We start from the raw sequence: 24,950 nt of genomic DNA on the forward strand, positions 1-24,950 counted from the left end.
CTCAACAAATGCTTCCAGGTGGTTGAATGAACTGCAGAATCCCAAATCCTTGAGGGAAGAGGTAGTCTACACAGAGGATTGTGTGAGGGTTGGGGGATAAAAGGAGAGGCAGGGTTACCTGCAGGCCTCAGACTGGGGGCAGGAGAGCATGTGATGGGGGATGCTGAGTTTTATCGATGCCTTCTTTGACCAATGGAGATAAGGCTTTTTTCATTTAGCCCACTAATGTGGTAGATGCATCTGGCATGTTAAATAAACCTGTATGACTGTGTCTGTGTATATTTAGTCCATTCCTTAAAAAGGCAAACTTCCACATCTCTGTGTTTCTTGCTCACACTCTATCTGCTGCCTGGAACACCCTCTCTACTCCCTTTCCATCTGTGCAAACCCCATCTATTTTTAAAAATTCCCATCTTTAGAGGAGATGCATTGCAGATGCTTTTAGGCATGCCCAACTTAATCCACATGATAACGCTGCTTTTTAGAAGAGGAAACTGAACATCAGAGAAGTTAAATAAACCATCCATGACCATGAGCTAGGAGTTGGTGTAACTGGGTCTTGGATTCAGAGGTGCTGTCGTTGTCCTTGTTTGGACGGAGTTCTCATTGGACAGGGAGATTCCCTGTTCTCCCATTCCAATGTACTTTCTTTCCTTGGGAGTCCCCAAGTGCTCTCCACTATTCTGGAGGGCTTCTTTTTCTGTTCTATGTTGTATCTGTGTACGTACACTATCCATTCCCCATTCCCATTGGACCATGAGCTGAGGAAGATAGTGAAGCTCAAAATCATAGTCTACTCACATCAGCACCCTCCACACCACGTGTCTAGACTGGCATCTGTGTGTAATTGGGATGCAGTAAATGATCGATGAATGATATTGATCAACTTGGGAAAGGAGCCCCATTTAGACAAATTAAGCCTCCAAGTGACCCTTAAAAAGACAGGCACCTGGTAATTAATGACATGCCTCAGTGTGGGAGAAAGTGCTGCACAATGTGATAGGGGTTCATCTGTCTATTTAAATATCCAGTGTTGAAGTCTGGGTCAGCTAACTGTTATATGAATTGGGTCACTTGATATAAACATTTTCCAGATTCTAATGGTCTTCCCCAATTGGTTCTTGTTTTACTACTTTTTCATCCTAGCTACTCTGCAGGACTTGGTAGTGCAGCCTTAGTAAATGTAATTGGAGCCACCCACCGGCTCCACTCTCTGCCTCTTGCCCTTCTCTGTGCCCCTCCTTTCTCTCTTTAGGTGACCAAGGACTCTGACTTCTCCCCTCTCTTCCTAAATCATGTCCTTCCTCATACTAAGCTAGCTATCAAGGCCTCACTCAACATGGGAGGCTGTTGTTGAAGAAGAGCTCCCTGGACAGAGAATCCAGAGCCCACGGTTTCAGTGTCAGCTCTGCTTCTCCCTGTGGAGACCCTCCAGACCTCAGTTTACCTTCTGCGGAAAGGAGGAGAAAGTGACCTATATGTTCCTGTTCCCACTGGCGCTGAGTCCCTACCGCCTGAGAGCCCATAGAGTTACCAGCAGTTGGGCAGGTTAAGGGTTATGCTGGCCTTGATGTCATTTCCGAACCGCAGGTAGCCCAGAGTCCCGATGCTGATGTAGAGGGCAGTAACGATGGACATTCCCAAAGACAGGATGACTGGGAAGCGGCGGGCATCCTTCATCTTGTTTTCCAGGGGCAGAACCTACAGAAACGCCCAATGTAAGAAGAGAGGAGGAGAAAGAGGAACACAAGCATAAAGAAGAAAGGCATGCCCCTTCCGGGCGTATGTACACAAAAGAATCGGAAGCAGGAACATGCACAGATATTTGTATACCTACATTCATAGCAGCATTATTCACAGTAGCCAGAAGTTGGAGGCAAGCTGAGTGTCCACCGATGAAGGAATAGATAAACAAAATGTGGTCCATACATACAATGGAATATTATTCAGCCTTTCAAAGAAGGAAATCCTGACATATGCCCCAACATGGATGACTCTTGAAGACATTAAGCTAAGTGAAGTAAGCTAGTCACAAAATGACAGATACTATGTGATTCCACTTATATGAGGTAACTGGAGTGGTCAGATTCAGAGTCAGAAATTAGACTGGTGAGTCCCATGGGCTGGGGGGAGGAATAAACGGGGAATTATTGTTTAATGGGTACACGGTTTGGGTTTTGCAAGATGAAAAGAGATGGATGGTGATGATCTTTGTACAACAATATGAATGTACTTTATGTCACTGAACTGTACACTTAAAACTGGTTAAGATGGTAAATTTTATGTGAGGTATATTTCACCACAGTTAAAAAAAAAAAAAAAAAGAGGGACTTCCTCGTGGTCCAGTGGGTAAGACTCGGCGCTCCTCATGCAGTGGGCCCGGGGTTCGATCCCTGGTCGGGGAACTAGATCCCACATGCATGCTGGAACTAAGAGTCCACATGCGGCAACTAAGAAGTCCACATGCCACAATGAAGATCCTGCGTGATGCAACTAAGACCCAGCGCAGCCAAAATAAGTGAATAAATAATTAAAAAACAAAAAAAAGGAAAGGAAGGCCTGCAGTCACAAGATGATCCCTGGACCGTTCAGAGCTGGAAGCACCCTGCAGGTTGACCAGACCCAGGAGCTCAACTCCCTGGGGCGGCCAGATCTGGCCAGCAGGTGCATTTTGTTTGGCCAGTCTTTCAGACAACTGAACATGAATGCCTTTAAGCACAACATTCTTTCTCCACCTACCAGGCCCACCTCTCCCTCTCACACTGACATATATCTGGCTTCTCCACCCACGTTGTCTTCCAAAAGCACTTGAGTCTGAGGCTCCCAATTCTAGTGCACTTGCCCCTCTCTGTACGGATGGGAAGGCCAAGACTCAGGTTATGCAGTGGGCTGGCAGCAGCACTGGGACTAGAGCGCCCTGGCTCCCCAGAGACACATTTCCCCACATACCATGTTCTCAGGATCCTTCTTCCCCAGATGCATATCTGGCTCTAAGAGAATCCAAACTGCGGCCAGCCTGCCTCTTGGGCCTGTTGGGCATTCCAAGGTCTCTTCTATCTTTGGTACCAACTCTTTGGCCTCATCTCAAAATTTCCTCCTCAGACTTCTACTGACCGAGGGCCCACCCTCACCTTCCCCTTCTCCTTGATCCAGCCATGTGCTAAGCACACTTCATGCACCATTAGGGTGATCTGTGCCTCAGTTTCCTGATCTGAAAACTTACCTGTTAGAATCTTTTGGAGAATTACATGAGCATTGAAATGGCGCACAGTAAGGACTTAGTAAATGTTAACTACAATTATTTTGTAATACTGCAAAGACCACAACTCTATGAAGCTGGTACTTGGTGTAATTCTTATTTTATAACAAGGCTCTGAAGATGATATAACTTACACCAAGCTATACAGCTTGGAAGTGGCAGAGGAAGGCTGCAAACCAGGGCTGTCCTCCAAAGTCCAAGTACTTCTACCCAATCTTGCCTAAACTCCCACAGCCCTGGGCTTGTTTATTACTTAGTGAGAACTTAGCACCCATTCCTTTGTATTGTTAAATCCTTCTCTGTCCTGTATGCACCTCCCCTCCCTCCCCATGTGAATGGCAGACGCTTGAGGGGAGGGCATGTCTGGGACTTTCCACTTTCTTCTGGGTTAGGTGCACGTTCCTAGATGCAGCAGGTGCTTGGGAAAATGTCCAGGGGATTAGGTGAAGAGCAATCCAACGTGAGCTTTCCTACCCTGCAATACATTTTTGTTGCATAAATTCCCCAGGCTAAAGATGATCTTTTTACAAGGCCAGCTCATACTAGGTACAGTAAGTTCCCTACATAAGAGAGAGTTTCATTCTGAGAGCGCATTCATAAGTCCAATTTGTTCATAGATCCAACAAAGTTAGCCTAGGTACCCAACTAACACAATCAGCTATATAGTGCTGTACTATAATAAGTTTATAATACTTTTCACACAAATAATACATAAAAAACACACAAAAAATAAACATTTTTAATCTTACAGTACAGTACCTTGAAAAGTACAGTAGTACAGTACAGTACAACAGATGGCATACAGGGGCTGGTATGGAGTGAACAGGCAAGAAGAGTTACTTACTGGAGGAGGGAGAGGAGGTGGGAGATGTAGAGCTGAAGTATCATCAGCAATAGGAGACAGAGGGCAAGCTGCACAGTTTCACTCCTTGCGTTCGCATCTTTGAAAGTTCCCAACTTGAAGGTTTGTATGTAGGAGATTTACTGTAACTGGCTTTCTCCCTCTGCCCCCCGCGCCTCCCCACAATCAAAGAGATTAAATGCCCATTCACATAAAGTGGGAAGGTCTCTGGCTTGGGAGTGAATAGTACCAGCTGTAGCAGTTCCCAGCTGGTGACGCAGCTCAAGACCCTGTCCCTCTTTGGGGTGAGGCTCCTCTTCTGTAAAATTAGAGACTGGAATAGAAGGTTTCTAAAGGTAATTTGAACTCTGATACTAATAATCATTAGCACATAGTAGATGTTCATAAACACTTACTGAACATGTAGAATCATCATCTTATAGTTGAAGAATTAAGGTTCAGAGATTAGCCTGTGACTAAAGTTAAGATTCCAGCACATTCTGCCTCAAAAGTCATTTGCTCAACCACTCTTCTTTTTGCCATGACTGTTCAAAATTCTATATATAAAGTGCTTCCGGTCCCATTAAGATGGTGTAAGCACATTGCACCATATCTCTCTCACTAATTAAAACTAAAAGCCCTGGACAGAATACATAAAGCAACTATCCATGGACTCTGAAAAGTATATAATAGAAGGTGAATTGCTCAAAACCAGTAAAAATGGCCATCATGGCAGTGAGCTTCCTGATTTTTTTTCTTCTTGTTTCTCCTAGTTTAGACTCAAGGAGAGCCCAAATCCTCGAACTATGTAGTGGATGCAGAGAGAAAAAACTCAAAAAGAAATCCTCTTTCTGGCCAGAGGGACCTAAAATAGGGGACCCTGTGGGACAGAGAGCATGAAGAAAATCCCTATTATTCTGTTTCCTTTTTTACTCTCCAGGCCATACTCCCCAAGGCAAGTCTCAGTCACAAAGCAGCAATCTGTTGTATCAGGGACTGTGGTGGTTACGTAGGCACCTAAAAATCTGAGACAAGACAAACTCTTTCTCTTGGAGCAGAGGAACAGGGAAAGAGGACTTTGGGAGTCCAAAGAGTAAAGGGGGAATCGGATTGGCTACATAATTTGTGGGGCCCAGTGCAAAATGACAATGCAAGGCTACTTGGTCAAAGATCAAGAAATTCAAGATGATGAACACAGGGCATTAAACCAAGTGTGAAATCCTTTTAAAGGCAGGGGCCCATGTGACCACACAGGTTACATGCCCAGGAAGCCAGACCTGGAAGGAATCCCTGTTGCTCTTTTCTTCTCTTTTTACTCTCAGTGGTCACCCTCGAGTTAGGCCCAGTCACAAGAAGTGTATAGGAGTATAAGGAGGCTAAAACCCTGGCTTTGTAGCCAGAAGACCAGAAAAAGAAGCTGCTGGGTGAATGTGCAGCACACTGGTGAGTGTGCAGGAAAACACGGAAAGGAGGGAGCCAGAGAAAGTGATTCCCTTCATCCCTGTGAATGAAGTCTGGGCTTAGCCCTGAGCTGTACACGTATGGAACTGATGTGAAGCATCAAAGTAAAGGCTTTGAGAACTACTGTGTAGACAGACCACGGTCTGGCCCCTGGGTAGCATATAAGCAAGGTGAAGCCAAATATCACTTCAAAGTCTTTGAAAACTAATCTGATACTAAAACCATGGTCTACTGAAGGTATATCAGGACTTGTAGTTTGAATCTAATCAGATTGACTGCTCGCTAAAATACAAAAGTCAACACGCTCCAGAGGATTTTAACAGGCTCCAGAGTCTCATAAAATAATATTCAAAATGTGTAGGATACAGTCTAAAATTAATCAACATACAAAGAACCAGGAAAATCTCAACACTGCTCAAGGGAAAAGACAACAGATGCCAACCCTAAGATTACAGAAATTATGAAAATATCAGACAAAGACTTTAAAGCAAGTGTTATAACCATCCTCTGTGAAGTAAGGGAGAACACTGTTGAAACAAATGGACAGATACAAGTTCTTGGCAACGAAGCTGAAGGAATAGGAACCAAAGAACCAAATGGAAATTTTAGAACTGAAAAACCCCACTGGAGAGGTCCAATGTAAATGACAGAACACAGTCAGTGAACTTGAAAACAGATCAATAGGAACTATTGAATCTGAACATGAAAGAGAAAAAACGATTTTAAAAAATGAATAGGGCCTCAGAAAATAGTGGGACATATATCAAAGTGTCTAACATTCAGGTCACTGGAGTCCCAGAAGGGGAAGAAAAAGAGATTGGTTCAGAAAAACATTTTTGAAAAAGAAAACTTCCCAAATTGTAAAAGACATATATTTACAGATTCAAGAAATTAAGTGAATTTCAAACAGGACAAATTCAAAGAAAACTAATCCAGACAATACAACTGCTGAAAACCAAAGATTTTTAGAAAAGTATCTTGAAAGTAACCAGATAAAAAACAACATCACATATAAGGGAACAATGATTCAAATAACTGCAGATTTCTCACCAGAACCACTGAGGGCAAAAGGAAGGGATACCATATTTTCAAAGTGCTAAAAATAGACTGCCAACCTAGAATTCTATATTGTGCAACAACATCCTTCAGGAATAAAGGCAAAAAATAAAGATATTCTGAGATAAAAAAAAATGAAAAAAATTTGTCACCAGTCTAAAAGAAATAATGATGGAGTTTGTTCACGTTGAAGGGAATGATGCCAGAGGGAAACTTGTGATTTCAGGAATAAGGAAAGAGCAACAGAAATGGTAGGTACCTGGATAGATACATTAGACTATTTTTCCCTTAGTAGGTTTATCAAAAGGGCCATGTGGCACTACCGAAAGCAAAAATTATAACATTTTTCTGATGGTGTTTTGATATATTTAGATGTATTGGGTTGGCTGAAAAGTTTGTTCGAGTTTTTCCTAAAAAAACCCGAACGAACTTTTTGGCCAAACCAGTAATACATATGGTCATTACAACAAAAAGGGGGGAAAGAAAAAAAAACTCTACAACTATAAGATTTCTATAGTTTACTAGAAATGATAAAATATTAACTGTAAGTAAACTGTGAAAAGTTATATATGTATACTGTAATCCCTAGAGCAACCATGAAAAGTATTATAGAAAGAGATATAGTCAAACCTCTGACGGGCAAACTAAAGTAGAATACTAAACAGTATTCAAAGAATCCAAAAGGAGGTAAAAAGAGAAAATGGGAAAGCAAAAGGAAGGGTAGAACAGAAAACAAATAATAAAATGCAGACCTAATAAACATAATAATTACATTAACTGCAAATGGTCTAACCACACCAATTAAAAGACAAAGATTGTGGTTGCCAGGGCTGGGAGCAGAGGGGAATGGAGACTGACTGCTTACTGGGCATAGGGTCTCTTTTGGGGATGATGAAAATGTTTTGGAATTAGACAGTGGTGATGAATGCACAATATTGTGAAGGCAATGAAAACCACTGAATTATATATTTTAAAATGGTTAAAATGGTGAATTTTATCTCAAGAAAAAAATAAAAGGACGGAAAAAAATGTATCACACAAATATTAATCAGGACAAAGTTGGAGCTCTAATATTACATGATTTTAAGGTAAAGCTTGTGTTATCAAGATATTTTGGTATCGTGAAAGGAAAGACACATTGATCAATGAATCAGTATAGGAAGTCCAGAAATTGACCCATATTCATATATCGATTAGCTTTTTAAAAGATGCAAAGGTAATTCAATGGAGAGTAGATAGTCTTTTCAACAAATGATGAAGGAATAATTGGCATCCTTAAAAAAATTGAACTTCAACCTATAAACACTTTTAACAGAAATTAACTCAGAATATATCATAGATCTAAATGTACAATGAAAACAAAACATTTAGAAGAAAATATAGGAGAAAAGTCTTCGTGACTTTGGAGTAGGCAAAGTGTTTTAGATAAAACTAAAGTTTTAGATAAACTAAGTAGGATCCATAAATGGAAAATTTTGATATGTTGAACTTCATCAAAATTAAAACTTTTTCTCTATGAAAGACAATGTTAAGAGAATGAAAAGACAAGCTACAGACTAGAGAAACTATTTGCAAATTACACATCTAATAAAGGATTTGCATTTGGCATATATAAAGAATTTTTAAAACTCAGCAATAAAAGACAACAACTCAGTTCTTTAAAAATTCACAGATTTGAACAGACACTTATACCAAAGATGATATACAGATGTCAAATAAGCCCATACAAAGATGCTCAAAATCAATGGTCATTAGTAAAATGCAAATTAAATCACAATCAAATAGCACTACACACCTATTAGAATGGCTAAAATTTAAAAAAACACTAAAAACACAGATAAGAACCAGCAAAGATGCAAAGGAATTCTAACACTCATACATCCGGTGGGAATGCCAAATGGTATAGCAATTCTGGAAAACTGTTGGGCAATTTTCTATAAAGTTAAACATACATTAACATGTCACCTAACAAACCTACTCCCAGAGAAATGAAAACATATGTTCACACAAAACCCTGTACACAAATGCTTACAGTAGCATTACTCATAATCGTCAGAAACTAGAAACAACCTAAATGTCCTTAAACAGGGGATGGTTCAACACATTGTGGTACTGCTCATACAGTGGATGCTCAGCGGTAGAAAGCAGCAAGCTCCTGATGCATGCAACCACGTGGATGACTGTATATGCAGCTAAGTGAAAGAAGCCAAGCTTAAAAGGTTACATACTGTATGATCCCATGTGGATGGCATTCTGGAAAAAGTGCAACAATAGAGACAGAGAACAGAAGGTGGATGCCAGGGGTTAGTGGGAGTGGGGGTAAGTTGACTACAAAAAGGGCAGCACAAGGGAGCTTTTTATGGTGGGGGAATTGTTCTGTGTTCTGATTGTGGTACATCTATGACTCTGCACTTCTCAAAACTTAAAGAGATGTACACCAAATAAAAGTGAATTGTACTGTATATAAATTAAAAGTAAACTTAAAAAGCATAGAGGTACAAACTACTACTTGCAAAATAAATGAGTCACAGGTATGAAATGTACAGTACAGGGAAAACAGTCAATAAATATGTAATATCTTTGTATTGTGACATTTATCATAACTAGACTTACCATGGTGATCATTTTGAAAGCCACAGAAATATCGAAGTACTATATTGTAAGTAATAGGAACTAACATACTGCTGTAGGTCAATTATAAATATAATTAACACTATTCTATATATGAAAGTTGAGTAAATCCTGAGTTTTCATCACAAGGAAAAAAATTTTTTTCTATTTCTTTAATTTTGTATCTATATGAGATGATGTATGTTCACTAACCTTATTGTGATGATCATTTCATGATATATGTAAGTCACATCATTATGCTGTACACCTTAAACTTATACAGTGCTGTATGTCAATTATACCTCAATAAAACTGGAAGAAAAAAATTATACACAGCACTATCCTTCCTCAAGTGTGGAAGTAGAGACTATATAATAATCCATTGTAAATAAACTGTACTTTCCAGTTTAAAACTCCTTTATGTTTCATAAAAATCCTGTAATTTAAGTTGTATACCTCCATTTATCTTGATTTTTAAAGATTAATAAAGACATGTTGATATGAAGATAAATGTTTAACAAATGTACTGGGACAGGAATAAAACTCTCCCGACTGCTCTAACCTCTCTGCTATAACCTACTTTCTCCTGCTAGTTCCAAAGTGAGGTCAGAGGTTAGTTTCTCCACCTGACCCAAGTGAGGTCAGAGGTTAGTTTCTCCCGTGCACACAGAGCCCAGAGCTCCCAGCTCCTGTTCAGAAGGCCACCCACAGCACCTTGGAAAGTCTACCCCAATTGAAACCTTACCACACCAATGCTTTCAAATGAAAAAACGGCTGTTCCGAAGAAGAGCGAGTAGGTCTTCCAATTTGCTACCAGTGGCAAGCGGCTGGGGTCTGGAATTCCCTATGGGGGAGAGAAATGTGGTAAAGACATTTTCTCTCAAAGCATGTTTGGGATCCCTTAAGAGAAGAGTATTCTGAGAGTAAAGCTGAATTATAAAAAAAATTGAATATCAAGCAATTCAGAAAACTTCACAAGGAAGTAGGCCACAATCAGAGTTGATTTTAACGCTTCCCAATAGCAAAGAGCCAGAGGAAAGAAAGATTAAGGTATTCTCAAAGTACTGAAGGATCAGGGATCTCACAGAGGGAGTCTGGTTTATCAGAATCCTTCAGAAGACAATCTTGCCCACCACAGGTTAGTACTAGCCTAAAGTGCCCAAGAACACTTTTTTTTTTTTTTTTTTGGCGGTACGCGGGCCTCTCACTGTTGTGGCCTCTCCCGTTGCGGAGCACAGGCTCCGGACGCGCAGGCTCAGCGGCCATGGCTCACGGGCCCAGCCGCTCCGCGGCATGTGGGATCTTCCCGGACTGGGGCACGAACCTGCGTCCCCTGCATCGGCAGGCGGACTTTTAACCACTGCGCCACCAGGGAAGCCCCCCAAGAACACTTTGAATGTACCAGTGGTTATAGACGTGGGAAATTACTTTGACTATAGTTACAGTGATATTCTAGGGAGCCCAAAGTAATTCGTTACATATGAAAGTCCCCTTTTCTTCTTCAATGAGCTGTAAACAGAAGAAGAAAAGTGTGTGGAATAAATATTTTATGTACCCTGTGACCTAGTATGTGAAAATAATGACAGAACAATTTCTCTAATTGAGCAACCTCTGGAATAGTCCAAAAATAAATCAGAGGTAGCTATTTCATTGGGAAATTCAATTTTGTAGAATCTATCAATATTGCCTTAAGACTTATCTGTGGTTATCCTAAAATATTTGGCTCATGTCTTATTTTTACTAAATTCCATGGACAAAATAATGTTTTTTTCTTGTGACTTCTGAAAGAGGAAAACATCTGAAAGGTATTAGGCATGCCAAGGGTCTTCTGGATTTAAATTTCTACGTAGGCTTGTCCATTATAAAATGAAAATTAGAAAGGAGAGAAAAGTGGGAAACTGAGGGAAAATGAATATCCATACTCAACTTCAAAGACGTGTGATTTACATCATGATAGATTTGTTTGTGGTCTTTCAAGACTTTCTATTTATACCTCTGTGACTAAATATTAGTTGTTGTTGTTTTCTCTTGAGTTCCCTAGGGGTAATTTTGCAATTACTTGGAATTATAGCTTAGAGGATGTAAGACTAGTTCTATAAGGTTTAGCTGTGGTAGAAAATCCTGCTTTTTATCTGCCTTTTGCTGCTATCTAACCATTACTGGAATGGTCTGTAGTTAACCAATCAAGATATTTTCCTTGCAAAGCATAATTTTTTTCTAAAACCAGGATTTGACATAAAACGAGTATTGGAGAAGCAACATCAAAGAGGAGATACCCAGAAAAATGAGAGTGCGCAGAGACAGCTTTGTGGAAGAAATGTTACAGTAAAGTGGGCTCTAAGCTGAAGAGGGAAGTGCATATATATCTACCCTCAGGGCTGGCCCCAGGTGTCAGTCTATCATTGATAAAAGGCTCCACCCACTAGAGGAGTGAGGAGTGTGGTGTGCTAACCTGGATGATGGACTGGGTGATGATGATCAAGCTGACCAGCATGGTGATGTTGGCCAACAGGGAGAAGATGGACAGGGCTCGGAGGTTTCTGACGAACACCAGAAGCACCAGGAAGGGCAGGAAGGCGAGCATGTAGAGTCTCGAGTCCATGGTGGGCGTCAGGATCACTGTCCTGTTGTAATGGCAGTTGTTGGTTGTGCTATTAACCGCTTCCACGACCTGGGAGACGAATGGGAAAAGCAAGGAGAAGATTCGATGAATTTTCTGGCCACATCATTAGCTCAGAGCCTGGCCCATAATCAGACCCCCTCACAAAGAGCTGGCATGTCTCACGTGCCAGGGTCTCAGAGTGAGTTAGAGTGACTTTAGGATTTCTTATTGCAAATCTTCTGCACCATACTTCCTCAAAAGAGGCTGCAGAAATAACTTTAATAAAAAACGAACTTAATAAACATAAATACCTAAACTTAGAGTGGCCATTCGTTAGCTTTTGGCAACGCAGAATCCATTCCTCCTGATTTTCATTTATTTTTGGCGCATTCTCTCTCACCTGAATGCAACCTTGGTGGACTGTAAATCACAATCATGTGGCAGAGCCAAAGCACTGCCTTTGACTCAAGCACAGGCACTCACATCTCTCCCTGGAATATGAATCTAAATAACAAGCAAAATGACACAAGGCAGACCTAGAAAAGGGTAAACAGTAATTACGACAGGGAATCCCCGAGGAGACTGCACATCAATTCTATCGACATCCCCCTAGCTGCCCTGGTTCCTGTTCCTGTCCTTTTCTGAGACCTTTTTTTTTTTTTTTTTTTAGTTTTCTCTGTCATTTTGGAAGTTAGCTAATATTCTTCCACTAAACTCATTTTCTGCTGAAGTTCCACTGAAGCTGTTTCTTTTGCTCATAACCAAGAAAGCTCATCACTTACTGTTTCTTAATTGGACCAATACTGACATTTTGAGTGAGAGAACTCTTCCTTGTGAGCATCTGACCATTCATTGCAGGACATTTAGCATCTCTGGACGCCACCCAGTAAAAGGTATTAGCATCTCCGCGTCACTGCGACAAACAAGGAACACCCCCTGCACGCTGTACAAATACCTCCCAGCAAAGTGGGGGTAGGACGGAGGGTACCACCCTCCTTTGGAATCAGCATGACTTAATGGCTACAGTCTTATTGTGCAAGCAACACAGTCCACTGCAGAACAATTAGAAACTAGATTTAAGCAAGAAGAAAATGTAAAATCAATGATAATCTCAGTACCTATGGGTTGCCATGGTAATGCCTTGCAATATATTCATCTGTACATTTTCTATGCAGTATCACAAATTACATGTATTACACGCATCCTTTTTATTTTACAAGACTGAAATTATAGTATACACTCTTATTTTGAAATCTCCTTTCCGGGACTTCCCTGGTGGCGCAGTGGTTAAGTATCCGCCTGCCAATGCAGGGGACACGGGTTCGATCCCTGGTCCGGGAAGATACCACATGCTGTAGAGCAACTAAGCCCGTGTGCCACAACTACTAAGCCTGTGCTCTAGAGCCTGCGAGCCACAACTACTGAGCCCATGTGCCACAACTACTGAAGCCTGGACGCCTAGAGCCCTGCTCCGCAACAAGAGAAGCCACCGCGATGAGAAGCCTGCACACCGCAACGAAGAGTAGCCCCTGCTTACCGCAACTTGAAAAAGACCATGCACAGCAACGAAGACCCAATGCAGCCAAAAATAAATTAATTAATTAATTTAAAAAAATCTCCTTTTCATTTAACACATCATGAATACTTAAATAAATCATTGTCTTGTTTTTTTCTGATTCCTCACTACAGTAGGAAAAATACTTGGAACATTAGCCAGGTATTCAAGGCCTTCCATAAATGGACCCATTCAACCATGAAAGCTCTTCCTCTCCCAAGGCCCACACCTTCTTCTACAACCACTTGTATTGCCTCTCCTGAGCAAGTCCCGTACATTCCTGCCTTCAGGTGTTTATTCCTCCTCCCACCTTGGCTGCCACTACTTCTCCAACCTGCCCTTCAATGCCCAGCTCAGGTGCATCTCCTCAAGGGGGGCTTCTCTTGCTCCAATGATCTCTCCTGCTCCCATACATTTCTGCCCCTTAGTTCACAATTAAGCATCCCCAACCTCAGGGTGTTAGTGGAGTCCTGACCCAACACCGACATATTATATTGATATTTAGCTTTTTATATGTCTTAGAGCACATCCCACTTAGTCTGCAAACTCCTTGAGACAGTGCTTACCTTGTCTCTAGACAGATGATTGATAAAGTTCTGCTAATGTCAGATTGATTTCCAAGCAGCAATCTGGCAATTAAGAGCCTTCAAATCAAATTCCTTGACCCAGTAATTTTACTTAAAAAATACATATACTAAAGTAATAAAGGGTTATACAAAGAGTTGTACAGATTATAGTAGAAAAGCAGAAAATATCAGATGATAAAAGACTAAGTCATCTGTATGATGGAAAATCATAAAACTATTAAAAATTACACTAAAAAATTTAAGGACATCTAAAAATGCTAATCAGTTAATGCTCATTTAAAACCATCCATGAGTGGTTGGATTAAGAATAATTTTGTTTTATTTTGAGAAGCAGTATAGCATAGTGTTTAAAAACTTGAGCTGTGATGTTAAAAAGGCCTGTGTTTTTAACCTTTGTTCTGTGACCATATTTATATACATTATAGAGTTCATAACATCAGTTTTCTCATCTGCAAGATGGGAATAACCATAGTATCTACTCTGATAAGACCATGGAGAGAATTAATGAGGGAAAATTTATAAAATGATCACTGTACCTGACACATAATAGAAGCTAATTCTGAATTCTTACTATTTTTTTCCTTCTTTTTAATTTTTTGTTTACATTTCCAAGTTTCTGGTATTACTATAAACAGAAAAAGAGCCCTGAAGAATAGTTTTCTTTTTTAAGCTTATTGATTAAGGATAGCCTCTGTTATTACCCACATTATTTTGCTCAAATTGCTCCAAGATAAATATTGGGTTAGATCAGAAGAATTTCTCGGGGACAAAAAAACTGTTAAACCAAGGAGATTAAACAGCTAAAGGGAGATACAGATGGCCCAAAGATTAGGTATTATTCAAAAAGACCTATATCTGTTTAAGAAGAGTTAAGGATGATTACGTACCAAGGCAGGACGATTGACAAAATCCAAGGTTACTTCCAGCTCAACTTTAAAGACCAACCTTGAGGACAGGTCCAGTTTTAGAGACAACTCTTGGACAAAGGGTACTGTGGATAAAGTAACCACTTACAGAAATCTGCAGATATGTGAACTGGGGGAAGCCTGGGTTCTTTGATAACACTCAGTTTAACTTTCTTCATTGTATGATGAGGATACTAGGGCCCAAAGAGAAGAAGCTATTTGTTGAACAACTAGAAAAAGAGGACCCTCCTTTTCCAAGTTCTTTTCCCTCCCGCCTTCTCTAGAAGACTCTACCTGCTTTAAATTATCAGCCAGAAACACAATGTACACGCAGCAGAAGCCCATCTGGGTGACTATAAGAAAGAAGCTCACGATACGCCTGAAAGAGAGGAGAGAGAGAAAAAGAAAAAAACTTGTTATAAAAGAAGAGCTGGCTTGTCATTTCCATTTCTGTTCCCAGGGGTTGGTAACCCTCGACCAGCACCCTCGGTCCTGCTACCACAATCAACAATGGGGCAGTAGAAGGGATGTAACAATAGTTCTTTGAAAAACATGTTTCTCAACCACCTCCACACTCTCAACTCAGCAGTGGTAAAATTCTTCATCATCAGGAACCTTGCCCCATACCCAGCTCTGTGTTGATACTAACTGATGTAAGGCAATAGGCACAACTTATTAGCAATCATTAAAATTTTTTCCTACCATGTGCCAGACACCACATTCGGCACTGAAGATACACAGACAAATAACACATGGTCTTTTCCTCTAGTGGTTTAGAGACTAGTGGGTGAGATGGATAAAAAATAATATGGCGGGACTTCCCTGGTGGCGCAGTGGTTAAGAATCCACCTGCCAATGCAGGGGACATGGGTTCGATTCCTGGTCCGGGAAGATCCCACATGCCGTGGAGCAACAAATCCCACGCGCCACAACTATTGAGCCTGTGCTCTAGAGCCTGCGAGCCACAACTACTGAAGCCTGCACGCCTAGAGTCCGTGCTCCACAGCAAGAGAAGCCACCGCAGTGAGAAGCCCGTGCACTGCAACAAAGAGTAGCCCCCGCTCGCCGCAACTAGAGAAAGCCCGCATGCAGCAACGAAGACCCAGTGCTGCCAGAAATAAATAAATTAAAAAAATAATAATATGGCACTAAGGGCCATGGTAAAAAGGGCATTTTATCCGAATTAAAGAGCAGACAGCCTTCTTAGAAAAAACCAATACCTGAGCTGGAGTCCCTTGGGAAGAGGAAGAAAGAGAGTGAGAGAAGAAAAAAAGGAATAAAGAGGAGGGGCAGATGGTGAAGAAGTAGTGAGGAAAAAGCATTTCAGCAGAGGGATTAGGCAGATTTCTCTAGCTGCCATGTGGAGAGTCCATTGGAGGGGGCAAGACTGAGGATGGGAAGACCAGATAATGGAGGTGAAAGATGGCAGCCACCTGGACAAAGACGTAGCTGTTAGGGTGAGAGAACTGAAAGCATTTTAAGAGACACTAGGGAACTAGAATTTACAGAACCTGGTGACTACCTACATCTAGGGGAAGGAAAAAGGAAGTGACTTAAGGTGAGTGACAAGTTTTTAGCTTGGACAACAAAATGAACTGGAAAACTCAGAAGGAAGAACAGGTTTTAGGGGAAAAGGAAGAAATGGCACATTCAGTACCTGTATTGTTGAGCTTGAGGTTCCTACAGGGGACATTCAGGAGACAACCACATATTGGGGTCTGGAAATGTTGATTTGTCAGTGATGGATAAAGCCTTGAGAAGGCAAATTAGTGTTGGAAAGTGTGCAGAGTGAGAAGAGAAGGCAGCATTCCAAACCCTAGAGAACACCAACATTTAAAGGGAGGACAGAAACAAAGAAGCCTGCAAAGCAATGACCAGAGAGGTAGGTGGGAAACTAGGATGAAAAAGGGTTTAACAGAAGCCAAGTGAAGAGAGAATGTCTGAAGAAGAGAACAGTCGATTGTACCCACTGCTGCTGAGAGGTTCTCTAGGGCAAAGTAGGTACAATAGGGAGGTCCTTTAGGACATTGGTGGAAAGGACTTCAGTAGAAGTATAGGACAGGAAAGCCAGGTGACCCATGAAGGAGGTGTGAATGGGGTGTATGGATGTAAAATTAGAGGGTGGGCTATTCTTTCATAAAGCTAGAGTGTGAGTTCCAGTCTTGAAGGTGCCCGTTTTGTTCATCGTAGTAAACCCACTGCCTAAAGCACTTCCTGACACACTGCAGGTATTCAGTAGATATCTGTTGAATAATCAGATAATGAATATGAGATAGAGGACGGTATAAGGTCCAGGAGGCTTTATTAATTTATTTTATTATTTTTAAGATGGAGATACATGAACACATTTCAATGTTGAGAGGAAGAGCCCATAGTTCAAAAAAGAAGTTCAAGTTATAGGAGAGGAGATAATTAGTGGAGTGAAATTCCTAAATAGAGCAGGAAAATCTACCTTACATGCCCAGCAATAAGTAGAAGGATCTGACGCATTGCGACAGGCAAAAGCCACCTCTTGGGTCACACAATTGGGAAAATACTAGAAATCATCCCATAGCCTTCCTAGTCTGCTCATAGGCTGAATTTATTAATTCAGTATGTGAATGGGCTTTGGGTCAAGAGACGTGCCAGACCCATGATGCTCATGAGCAAGGCACGCCTCAGGTAGTGCAGTTTGGGGTATCACAGTTCAAGAGAGACTTTGATAATCTAGAGGTGAGTAGAAAAGAGTAGACAGACAGGGTGGGGAGAGGTGGGAAAACAAAGACAAAAGGGTAGATTTAGTCCCAAGTACCAGGAGACAGAAGGCGTTGACTGTTTCCATCATCTCCAAAAGCAAAAAAGTGGAGGTTGCAGGAGGTAGACTTCAGCTCACCAAGGAACCCTCAACGTCTTGGTCTTTTTCTCTCTTTTCTTCTCACTATATACTCTCTCCCTAAGAGACCTCTTCTGTCCCCTGGCATCACAGCTGATGACTTCAGTGTCTCCTGCATGAAGACAGGTTCAGACCTATACATATAACTACCCACTTGACATCTCTGCTTGAATACGCAAAACAGAAGTCATCAGAAGCCTGAGTCAACCTCGACTCTTTCTTTCCTTTCCCCACAACCCTGGGGCCCAAATCATGACCAAATTCACTTTTCTCCATCCCCACTGCCACCAGCTTGGACCCAGCCATCACTGTCACCTGCCTGGACATTGTCAACAGCCTCTTCATGGGTCTAAATCTATTCTTGCTCCCTTACAATCTCTTCTCCTTACAGAAGCCAGACAGATCTTCAGACAATGCAAATATGATTAAAACAGGAAAGCCTCTGATTAAAACCCTCCAATGGTCTCCTGGTTGCTTTTAAGAAAAGAACAAGACCTTGAAGTGGGTCTAAAATGTACAGCTTGTTTGGGCCCTCGGATCCTTCTTCAGCATCATCTCCCTATCTGCCCTCAAGCTACCTGGTTGTTCTTTACCCTGAAACTGTCACATACTCCCTCTTGCTTCAGGACCTCATAGCTTGCTCCTCTTCCTGGAAGGCCCTTCAGGCTCCTGCCCACTTTTCCCTAGGTAATTCCTCATTCCTAAGAATGCCTTCCTTCAGAACTCATCTCAACTGTTCCATCCTAGGAAGCCTACCTGAACCCACGTACATCTCCTTACCTACTTGGTAGCAACTAGTACTTCTTTCCTTCATGGTACTTATCCCAGTGGCTATTAAGTAACTGTGTCCTAAACTGTTTAAGGTCTGTGTTTCCCATTGGACTATGGATTCTGCACAGGCAAAGCTTTGTTTGCCTTGTTCCCCACAGTATTTCTAGGGCCTGGTACATAGTCGCAACTAGATAAATGTGGTTTAATAAAAAAGTGAATGATATTCAAGTTGCATAGCAAAGGAATGAGAACCCTGTATATACTAGGAGTGGGGCTGGATCAGGAAGACTGCCATTGAATCCCTTTCATGTGAAGTCCAGCGTTCTGTGTTACACGAGCCAACTGTCCAGGGAAGAGAGCATCCCTGACAGCCACATGTCTTCCCTACTTTGGGCAAAGCAAAAACAAGGTACCTTCCCCAGTGTGCGTGGTTCCGGAGCCAGGTGCTGGGGCTGGCTTCTAGTCCATGCATCACCGTATCCCCGTAGTCCATAAAGGGCTTGTTAAGTCTGCAGGAGAGACTGCATACAGTTACCAAGAGGCAGTTTAAATTAAGATAATATACTGAAAAGTCAGGAGACACATAGCAAGACAGAACCCAGCTAGAACGGAAAGAACACTGGGGCAGAAACCCAAGTTCTAGTTCAGGCTTTGAAACCTGGTGGTATTTCCTTGGTGGCTTGTTTTCCTTACCTGTCAAGTGGGATGGTGACTATATAACATGGGTAATAATACACACCTCGCATGGGTACAGTAGTTCTCATATCCTTGATCCCATTGGATCCTCATGACAATTCTCTGAGGCAGGGTTAGGCATGGATTGGTTATGCCCAATTTATAGATGAGCCAAGCAGATAAGCACAATGGCCTGATTGAGATCACCTAATGAGTCATGTGGTAGAGCTGCATTTAGGTCCCTGCCCCAAATGCTTTTCTCTTTTTCTTGGCCTTGTTGGAAGAAATTAAGAAGTGAACTCTTGTTATATGTGGGATGCTTCTGGGATGTCCCTGAGAACCAAGTACCAAAGGAAGTGACAAGAGGACGGTGTTTTCCTCACCTGTGGCAGAAGCGCTGGGCACACCTGACCAAGATGTGCATACAGTGGCAGGAGATGAAGCCCATGGCCAGCAAACTGAGAGGGCCCACCTGGAGGAAGGGCCAAGGGGCAAGGGAAGAGAGAAGAGAATGGACTTGTGAATAACTCTTGGTAGTGCAGATAATATTCCGGACTCAAAGAATTTTCTAGCAAACTGGTTTGCAAACCCTTTTCAGCAGTAACAGCGATTCTTTCTTTTCTTTTTCCTTTCTTGAAGTATACTTGACTTACAATGTTATCTATTCTTGCAAAGATGCTCTCAAGTCGTACTCTGGGAAAGTGCAAAAGGCAATCACAATGGGGTATTGTGGAAGGAGTAAGGGCTCAGAATTGCGGTCCTTAGTGGCCTCTGAGGTGCCCCTGAGAGCGAGTGCTCTACAGAGCACAGCTAGAAAACTAGTCATAGTCCAACCCTTGCATTCCACAGGGGAGGAAGCTGAGGCCTGGACAGTGGACAACTGACTTGCTGAGGCCACTCAAAGTCTGTGGCAGGGTCAGAACTCAAACCTAGGCTAGATATCTAGACTCCAAGTCTGGACCAAGCTGCCTTTCAGAAAGATTGCTACTTGCTGTAGGCTACTAAAAACCTTTAGAGGCTGTCCTCCTACCTCCTTGCTACCATCCAGTTGTACTGGCCCCACCTGTGGCAGCCCCTCTTACCAGGATGCCTGCATTCTTCATAGCCAGGGGTAGTCCCAGGACCCCTGTGCCTATGTTACCTTTCACCAGGTGAACCAAGGCCTGGAATGCTCTAAAGGAGAGGAAAAAGACATGAGCATATGCGTGTGCAGAGGTGAGGAGATCCAACAGGCATTCTGTCCCAGCGTGCCCACACCTGAGCTGAGCTGGATAGGTGGGCTCCTGGTTGTCTTTCAGTCTCCACGGCCTTTGCTGGCACTCTGGATCTCGTGTAGGGTGACCAACCATCCCAGTTTGCCCAGAACTGTCCTGGTTTTATCAGCTAACACTCAATATATGCCATTAGAACACTTACTATATAACAGACATTATGCTAAGGATTACATGTATTATCTCATTTAATCCTCTTGTCAAGACAAGGAAGCAGGTTATTGCCCTTATTTTGCAGATGAGGAAACTGAGGAATAGAGATTTTTAAAAAATGACTTACCTAAGGATATATTGGGGAGCCAGAATTTGAACCCAGAACTGCCTCAGAGTCTTTGTTCTTCATCCCACTTTTACTGGACTGCCTCCCGGAAAGGAGCCCAGAGAGATGGGTTAAAGGGACAGCCCCATTTCATAATTGAGGGAAATAAGGCTCAGAGAGGGCAGCGAACAGCCCAAGGTCATAATACTGGTAGCAGATATAGGACTGAACTCAGAGAAAAGGAGAAAGGGCAGGCAGCAAAGAGAAATCATTGTGACTAATGAAGAGGTCAAATGACTTGGTCCCCAGATGGGGTCTGTTGGGACAGGGTTGTTTAGGGTTTGGGCTCCAGAGGGATTTTTTTTTCCCTCAGGCCAGGACATCAAACTGGGGAATGGCAAGTCTCCTACCTCCGGCAAAAACAAAACCCAACACTCAGACTTTTAAGACAGATGTGAAGGTGGTCCAGAAGACAAGGTCTAAGCCAGCCGGGGTAAAGTTCTAGGGAGGTATCCTCTCTGGTGGTGAATTAACTAAACAACCTACTTTTACACCTCTTTGTACCTGGACAAGGTTAAACTGAGTATCGGGTTAACATTTATAACTTGAGAAACCTTGGAAATTCCCCATGACAGCCTTCCAAGTGAAGAGACTTACTATGAAGAACAGCAGAGGTATTATGGAAGGAGCCTGGTCTCTGGGGTTGGAAAAACCAGGGATTAAAACCCAAGGCTGCACTTCCCTGGTGGTCCAGTGGTTAAGACTCCACGCCTCTACTTCGGAGGCATGGGTTTGATCTATTACTTAACTAGCTGTGTTATCTTGGGCAACATGTCCACTTTGCTGAGCCTCTATGAATGTTAGGAGGAATATTTTTGGAAGAACTGCCTCAAACATTCAGGGATTAATGTAAGTGTTCTTTATATCAATCCCTGAATCCTCTAGCTTCCTGAGGATCTGCCCATTTATTTGTTAAGGGTTAAAGAGAAAAACTGTGGGAGAAAGAGGGTGGAGAGTCTCTGCGTCCCTTTCTCTCTCCCTGTGGGTGTCAACATCGCTGATTGAGCACTGCACCCCACGGCCCTCCAATGATGGACTTGTTTTGCAACTAGGGTCAAAGGGTCACTTGGAACTTTCTAACTAAAGGACTTAGGAGATCTGAATTTAACTTTGGGCCACTCAGACAACTTAATAATGTGGTGAGCTGTGCAAAGCACTGGGCTGGGAGGCAGGAGACCTGGGTTCTAGCCTTAACTCCTTTGGTGACTTCGGAACGTCACTGTAGTCACAGAAGTCGGCTTACAGGCACTAAGCTTGGGGGCTTCCTGCACAAATTGTCTTTGCAGCCACCCTGGGAAGGAGCCAACTGCTTTCTCACAGGGGAGAAACTAGAGTACTACGTTCTATCACTTGCTCAGGCTGGTAAGTAGCTAAAGTGGGAATTCAAACCCCAGTGAGCTAACTCCATAGGTACCATGCTTACCCAACCTGTTTATTGCCTCCCTCCAAGCCAGGAGCTAGTTCTGACTTGCTTTCTTTCTTTGATTCTTAAGTAGCTAAAGTTGCCATCAAACCATATCTTATTGGATTGGCCGAAAATTTCGTTCGGGTTTTTCCATAAGATGTCACTATTCCAACCCAACCGTTCAGGACTGGTTCCCTCAAGGCCTCGGATGGAGAAATAGCCCACCTCGGCAGTGGATGGCCCCAAGGCCTGGAGATCTCACCCTCAGGATCCTGAATTCTTAGCAACCCTGGGGTACTAGTCCTGGGGCAAGTGAACCCGGTCACAACGTCAGTCATTGTGTCCATCCCTGAATGGTCCCACAGGGTGGCAGTGGGAGGAGCTCTGCCTGCCTCTTTCTCCCTCTTTGCTGCACACTCTCCCCCGACCCACACAACACTCAAACCTTTCAGATGTAACTGCCACAGGCAACCTCCTTAAATTCACAATGTGTCCCCATTTTGCATATGGGGAAAACTGAGGCTTCGAGAAAGAAGGAGCAGACTCACACCTTGGATGCAAGTGACCTTTCTACTACACCGACAGGGTCAACATTTCCGTCATCAAGCTGCGGAACCTGACCACCACGCCAGCCAGTCGCCCCACCCATTTTCCTCAGTGAACTAGCCACGCTGCTTGAATGGTGGAGGCGAAGGGAGCTGGAGCTTGGCTTTCCTGCCGAAACTCTTCCAGTACACCCCTCCTTATCACGGTCTGAAAGCCTCATGAGTGACCCCCCCCACTTCCCCCCACACATACCCCAGGGAGGTGGAAGAAACTAGACTGTTCCACATACTGTGCTTTTGATGTTGTCACTGCAGTTGTCAATGGAAGTACAGGCCCGGGTAACTGCAGGAAGGAGGCAATGCTTGGTTGTCTGTGGTTTTAGCTCAAGTGTCACCTTCTCCACCAAGAGGCTGGGGATTCTGCCCCTCTCCCGGACATTATCAGGACTGGCCAGGAGCAAAACTGACTCTAGGGCTATACTTCAATTAAAAAGAAACAAACAGACAGACAGACAGACTGTAGGGCCAGCACTGGAGTCCAGCCCCCATCCTGCCAATGAGCCAGTGTGTGGCCTGGGGTAACTTGCCTTAGTTTCCCTACCTGCACATGTTGGGGGCTACATCACTCTATCCTAAGGGCTTTCTGACAGTCTCCCCTCCTGCCCCTTTAAGTTCTCAAGTTGACTCAGTCTCTGACTGTACCTTTTGCAGCTCTGGTTTCCCCAAGGCTGCATGATGGGTTGCGGGTCAGACACACCCGCCTCAGGGTTTTTGCCACTGCAAGCTTCCAGGCTGGAAGGCAGAACTGGGGATGGCAGAAAAGAGCACTCACGTTATGCCCTTGGTCGTTTCCAAGTCCGGCGACTCAGAAGGGCTTCCATCCAAGAAACTGGAATCCTTGTTCTGCAACTTCTTGGCACTTTCGTAAGAAGGCTTGAGGTCCAGTTTGAGGTCAACAGCTCCCTGGGGACCCCCGGCACTCTTTGTCATGGACATGGCTGTTCACAAAGAGAGGGCTCCCGGTGATGGTGGGGTCTGCACTGAGCAGGAAGGTGTCCAGTCAGGTGCAAACCCCAGCTCAGCGGCGGCTTGTGCCCTTAGCAGGCGCTGGCCAAGCGGGAGCGAGGCCCCGCCCACCTCCGCCGGAGGGTGCGCCTCCTGCCCCGAAGAAGCCCAGTGGAAGAGGAGCAATGGCCAGGAGGAGGAGGAGAGGAGGGGAGGGCACTGCGGAGGGAGTCATCCCCGCTTACCTAGCAACAGTAACGGCAACAGCGACTACGACACTGATCATTTTGATAACTACTATTTATTAATCACTTCACTAAGGGATAGATGCTCTTCTAAGTGCTTTACCTATATTTTCTCACTTAGTCCTATAAATTAACTAATGAGGAAATCAGGCTCTGAACTAAAGGGACCTGCCTAAGGTCACATAGCTAAAAAAGTGACAGAGTAGGGACGAGAGCCCAACGCGTCAGGCTTTTTAGCCAATAACCTATTTCTACATCCAAGAGAATATCTATCCCGCCCTGCCACCTCCATTGGGGCAGGGGCTCCGCTTCTCACTGGCTGCATGCCTGCTCTAAGGCATCCTTCTGGGAGCTCCCTTTCTTAAGCTGGAAAAAAAGGAGCACTTACTCACCTCGAACTGCTTCTTAGCTTCTGTGAGGCTCCAGGGAGACAGGAGTGGGGATTCTTTTGCAAAGGGACGGAGAGGCAGAGATTGTTCAACCCTTAGCCTAGCGCTGGCCTCAGGAGAGGGTGTGAGTTGCCTAAGGTCACATGTGGCAGTCAGGACAGAACTCTGCAGCTGAAGAAGGCTTTGGAGGTTTCCGTTCTCTGTCATTATCTCTGCTTCAGTGACAGATGAATGGGCCAAAATTTCCTCCTCCCTCAAAATTATAGCATTTACTCAGGCCACACCATTCCCCACGTCATCATCTCATGTGCCACGAGCTTTATTTAAATGGTCTCACAGCGAACTGGTAGCATTCAAGACAGATTTGTCTGGGCCCCTCCCTCACACGGGACCCTTTCCAAGGTCCTACATGCAATTTTGAATTTGTAATTTTGTGTTCTTTTTCTTAAAGAGGCGCTCTCCACCCCTTACTGCTACCCCCAATCCCCTTCCCAGTGGTATAAGCTTCAGACTCCACAAAGCCTGTCTACTTCTCTGGGTAGCACTGTTATTTTGTTTTTACAGATGTGGAAACTGA

At 43.3% G+C, this 24,950-nt stretch overlaps 1 protein-coding gene across 1 annotated transcript in view; it reads right to left on the reverse strand.

Annotated features, from left to right (window-relative positions):
* SLC36A2 (solute carrier family 36 member 2) overlaps positions 1-24,950 on the reverse strand; it is a 75,077-nt gene that overhangs the window by 5,080 nt on the left and 45,047 nt on the right. The window contains exons 5-12 of the mRNA XM_060144059.1: positions 23,567-23,732; positions 20,277-20,367; positions 19,578-19,666; positions 18,933-19,028; positions 15,171-15,255; positions 11,680-11,898; positions 9,973-10,071; positions 1,535-1,701 (exon numbers count right to left, since the gene is read on the reverse strand). Of these exons, the coding sequence (XP_060000042.1) occupies positions 1,535-1,701; positions 9,973-10,071; positions 11,680-11,898; positions 15,171-15,255; positions 18,933-19,028; positions 19,578-19,666; positions 20,277-20,367; positions 23,567-23,730 (1,010 nt within the window). The 5' untranslated portion in view covers positions 23,731-23,732. The remainder of the gene's footprint in view (positions 1-1,534; positions 1,702-9,972; positions 10,072-11,679; positions 11,899-15,170; positions 15,256-18,932; positions 19,029-19,577; positions 19,667-20,276; positions 20,368-23,566; positions 23,733-24,950) is intronic.

This window comes from Lagenorhynchus albirostris, chromosome 3, assembly GCF_949774975.1.
Source record: "Lagenorhynchus albirostris chromosome 3, mLagAlb1.1, whole genome shotgun sequence".
In the NCBI taxonomy this organism is placed as follows: domain Eukaryota; kingdom Metazoa; phylum Chordata; class Mammalia; order Artiodactyla; family Delphinidae; genus Lagenorhynchus; species Lagenorhynchus albirostris.